This window comes from Castanea sativa, chromosome 6 (assembly GCF_040712315.1).
Source record: "Castanea sativa cultivar Marrone di Chiusa Pesio chromosome 6, ASM4071231v1".
Classification (NCBI taxonomy): Eukaryota; Viridiplantae; Streptophyta; class Magnoliopsida; order Fagales; family Fagaceae; genus Castanea; species Castanea sativa.
In genome coordinates, this window is record NC_134018.1 from 57266434 (window position 1) to 57270682 (window position 4249).

General features: G+C 45.0%; 1 protein-coding gene across 1 annotated transcript; it reads left to right on the forward strand.

The window, feature by feature from the left end:
* The first annotated feature begins 1912 nt into the window (after positions 1 to 1912).
* LOC142640253 (uncharacterized) lies at positions 1913 to 3164 on the forward strand. Its single transcript, XM_075814325.1, has 3 exons — positions 1913 to 2053; positions 2442 to 2639; positions 2754 to 3164. Exons 1-3 carry the CDS (start codon positions 1913 to 1915, stop codon positions 3162 to 3164), a joined length of 750 nt encoding a protein of 249 aa, XP_075670440.1.
* Positions 3165 to 4249: the final 1085 nt, after the last annotated feature.

Below are 4249 nucleotides of genomic sequence, written 5' to 3' on the forward strand. Positions count from 1 at the left end.
GCTGTAACATCCACTTACCACCTAATGATGAAGTTCCCCACTGAGTATAGGGTACGGGAAGTGCGAGGAGATCAAGTAGCAACACGCGAATGTTACATTGCCATGCTGGAAATGGATGACCATATATCCACAATGTGCATTGGAGAACATCGAATGGAAGCAGAGCCATCAGAGAAGCTGGAAAAAGTTCTCCTCAACTACTCAAAACCCGAATAGACGACAAAAATTGGTACTTTTACTAGCCCGCCAGTCCGTCAAGCCCTACTATCATTCCTAAGGGAGAACTAGGACGTTTTCAACTGGAGCCACGAAGACATGCCCGAGATCGACCCATCGGTCATAGTTCACAAGCTAAACGTATCGCCTTCTTTCCCTCTAGTCCACCAGAAGAAGCGGGTATTCGCTCAAAAGCGGGACCGAGCTATAATAGATGAGGTCTGCAAGTTGCAGGAGAAAAAATTTATATGAGAAGTGTACTACCCCGACTAGCTGGCCAACGTGGAGATGGTCAAAAAAGCCAACGGGAGATAGAGAATGTGCATGGATTTTACGAACTTGAATAGGGCACGCCCTAAGGATAGCTACCCACTCCCCCGGATTGATATCTTGGTGGATTCAACAACAAGACACTAGCTGCTGAGTTTCATGGACGCATTCTCTGGATACAACTAGATCAAGTTTGACGAAGCCGACTAGGTAAAAACTTCTTTCGTCACAAGCCAGGGTCTCTTCTACTATAAGGTGATGCCATTCGGCCTCAAGAATGCAGGCGCAACTTACCGAAGACTGATGAATAAGATGTTTGCGCACCAGATCAGGAGGAACGTCGAAGTATACGTTGATGACATGGTGGTGAAGAGCTCACAGGAGGACAACCACTTGGATGACCTCAAGGAAACTTTCGAAACCCTTAGGCACTACAACATGAAGCTGAATCCCAATAAGTGCGCATTCAAAGTGACAACGGGAAAGTCCTAGGATTCATGGTGTCCCAAAGGGGTATTGAGGTCAACTCGGACAAGGTACGGGCAATCATGGGATTGGCTCCACCAAAAACCACCAAGGAGGTACAAAGTTCAAATGGTAAGATTGATGCATTAAACAAGTCATTTTGAGAGCAACGTATAAGTGTCTTCCCATCTTCCGTGCGTTGAAAAAGGCTTTTGAGTGGATGACTGAATGTCAACGTGCATTCGAAGAATTGAAGGCCCTTTCTTCTCCACCTTTGCTAAGCCCATCCAAACTAGGAGAGGAGCTATTCCTCTACTTAGCCGTCTCCATAGCCGCTGTCAGTACAGCCTTAGTTAAGGAAAAGGACGAGGTCCAGAAACCGGTAAACTTCACAAGCCAAGCGCTCTAAGGCGCGAAAGAAAGGTACCCACCTATGGAGAAGCTCGCCTTTGCGTTGGTAACTGCAGCACGTAAGCTCAAACCGTACTTCCAGGCCCACACTCTAGTTGTTTTGATAAAAAAGCCATTGCGAAGAGCAATGAGTAGTCCAGAGGCAGCTGGACGAATGGCACTATGGGCAATCGAGTTGAGTGAGTTTGACATATGGTATCACCCACGTACAGCCTTGAAAGGACAGATTATTGCCGACTTCATTGCTGAATTCACCCACACAAATGAGTAGGGGGTAGAAGGATGCCCCAAATGGATGATCCACTTGGACGAATCGTCAAATAAACATTCAGGAGGGGTTGGAGTTGTACTCCGCAACCTAGAGGCATATGAGGTCGAGTGCATGGTCCGACTTGATTTCCCCACAACAAACAATGAGGTCGAGTACGAAGCTCTGATAACAGGACTGGATCTTGCACAAGCAACAAGAGTCATGGACGTAACTGTGCATTGCGATTCCCAAGTGGTCACCAATTAGATTAACGGCGGTTATGAATGCAGAGGAGAACGAATGAAGGAGTACCTCGAGCAAGTGAAGAATCGGATGCACAGCCTCAATGCCAAATTCGTCCAAATCCCAAGGGAGGAGAACGAGCGAGCCGACCGTCTTGCAAAGGCGGCATCAGCGGAGCATATGTCTTTTCCCTGTCAGGTACTCTTCTTTGTCCAGGACTCACCAATAATAAACACCGTCAGTGTGCAGGAGGTAGGTACCAAGAATAACTGGACGACACCAATCATCTCCTACCTAAGGGACTACATGTTGCCCGACAACAAGGAAGCCGTAAGGAAGTTAAGGGTTTACGCCGTGCAAATTGTACTGATCAAAGACGTCCTATACAAAAAAGGTTTCTCCTACCCGTACCTAAGGTGCCTTATCCCCAAGGAAGCGGACTATGTCATGAGAGGTCCACGAAGGAGTATGCGGGAACCACTCAGGATCACGATCCTTAGTTCGCAAGCTGATTAAGGCCGGGTACTATTGGCCCACCATGCAAAAGGATGCGCAAATATACGTAAGAACTTGTGATAAGTGTCAGAGGTTTGGCAACCTCATCAGACAGCCAGTAGAGGTACTCACCCCAATGAAGGCTCCATGGCCTTTCCCTCAATGGGGGTTGGATATCATGGGACCATTTCCTACAGCAGTTAGGCAGCTGAAATTCCTACTAGGTGGCATAGACTACTTCACCAAATGGGTAGAAGCCGAAGCCCTAGCTACCATCACGAAAAAGAATGTAAGTAGCTTCATATAGAGAAACATCGTCTGCAGGTATGGTATACTTAGAGTCCTGGTCTCAGACAACGGGAAGTAGTTCGATAACAACACATTTAGAGACTTTTGCTCACAGCTTGGTATCAAGAACCACTATTCATCGCCCTTACACTATCAGGCCAACGGGCAGATTGAGGTCACGAACCAATCCTTACTGAAGATCATTAAGACTCGGCTCGAAGGGGCCAAGGGTATCTGGCTGGAAGAATTACCAAGCGTACTATGGGCGTACATGACGACAGCAAGGACACCTACAGAAGAGACACCGTTTCGGCTTGTGTATGGCAGTGAGGCGGTCATCCCAACTAAGGTAGGACTCACAAGCTATAGAGTAGCCAACCATGATGAGGAGAAGAATGATGAGGCGATGCGCCTACAGCTTCATATGGTAGACGAAGTAAGAGCGTTGGCTGAACAAAGGTTAGCACGGTACCAAAACCTCATGGTCAGGCACTACAACTCCTGGGTGAAACACAGGGACTTCTAAGAAGGAGACCTCCTCTTGAGGAAAATAACGGGCGCCACCAAAGACCCTTCTCAGGGGAAATTAGGACCCCATTGGGAGGGACCATACAAGATCACGTCATGGCATAGGAAGGGCACTTACTAACTCAAGACACTGGACAAAAGAAGCTGCAGCATCCATGGAACGTAGAGAACTTGAAGAAGTACTACCAATAAATGAGGGCGCAGGCGACGACACCTCATTTCCAGTTTATTTTTCTAGTTTACCCCTTTAGTTTTTATTATTATCTATAGTACTTTTGGAGCCCAAAGAGCAATTTTCTTATTTTTCATGAACGAATTCTTCTTACATATCTATCATAATAAGAGTTTATTCAGAACACATTGAATGCTTTTCTACAGAATCTTAATCACAGTCCATAAACTAGACAGATCATCCTAAGAAGGATGAATTATATTCACGAAGTCCATAAGTTGGACAGGTCATCCAAAGAGGATGAGTTTAACCACCAAGTTCAAGAAGTGGACGGATCATCCCTAAATGATGAAATTTATACACCAAGTCCATGAATTGGAAGGATCATCCTAAGAAGGATAAAATATATTCACAAAGTCCATAAGTTGGACGAGTCATCCAAAGCTGATGAGTTTAACCACCAAGTCCAAAAAGCGGACAAATCATCCCAAAAGTATGAAATTTATACACCAAGTCCATGAACTGGACGGATCATCCTAATAAGGATGAAATATATTCACAAAGTCCATAAGTTGGATGGGTCATCCAAAGAGGATGAATTTAACCACCAAGTCCAAAAAATGGACGGATCATCCCAAGAGGATGAAATTTATACACCAAGTCCATGAACTGGACGGATCATCCGAAGAAGGATGAAATATATTCACAAAGTCCATAAGTTGGATGGTCAGCCCAAAAGGAGATGGACCACACAAATTGAACGGGTTCACTCCATGGATAGATTAAGTTCAAGTTAGGATGTGTGCCCTTAAATCCTATTGTATAATGCTATGTATGTTATTATGTATGACATTATGTATGACTTAATGTTGTGTTTAATAAGGTTATTTTGTTATTATCTAAAAATAATG

What these genes read in the sequence shown, in the direction of transcription:
- LOC142640253 (XM_075814325.1), top strand. Translation starts at nt 1,913, where the DNA reads ATGAAGGAGTACCTCGAGCAAGTGAAGAATCGGATGCACAGCCTCAAT. An exon ending in ATATGTCTTTTCCCTGTCAG is followed by an intron (nt 2,054 to 2,441) that starts GTACTCTTCTTT and finishes GATAAGTGTCAG; the next exon opens with AGGTTTGGCAACCTCATCAG. An exon ending in CTACCATCACGAAAAAGAAT is followed by an intron (nt 2,640 to 2,753) that starts GTAAGTAGCTTC and finishes TTTTGCTCACAG; the next exon opens with CTTGGTATCAAGAACCACTA.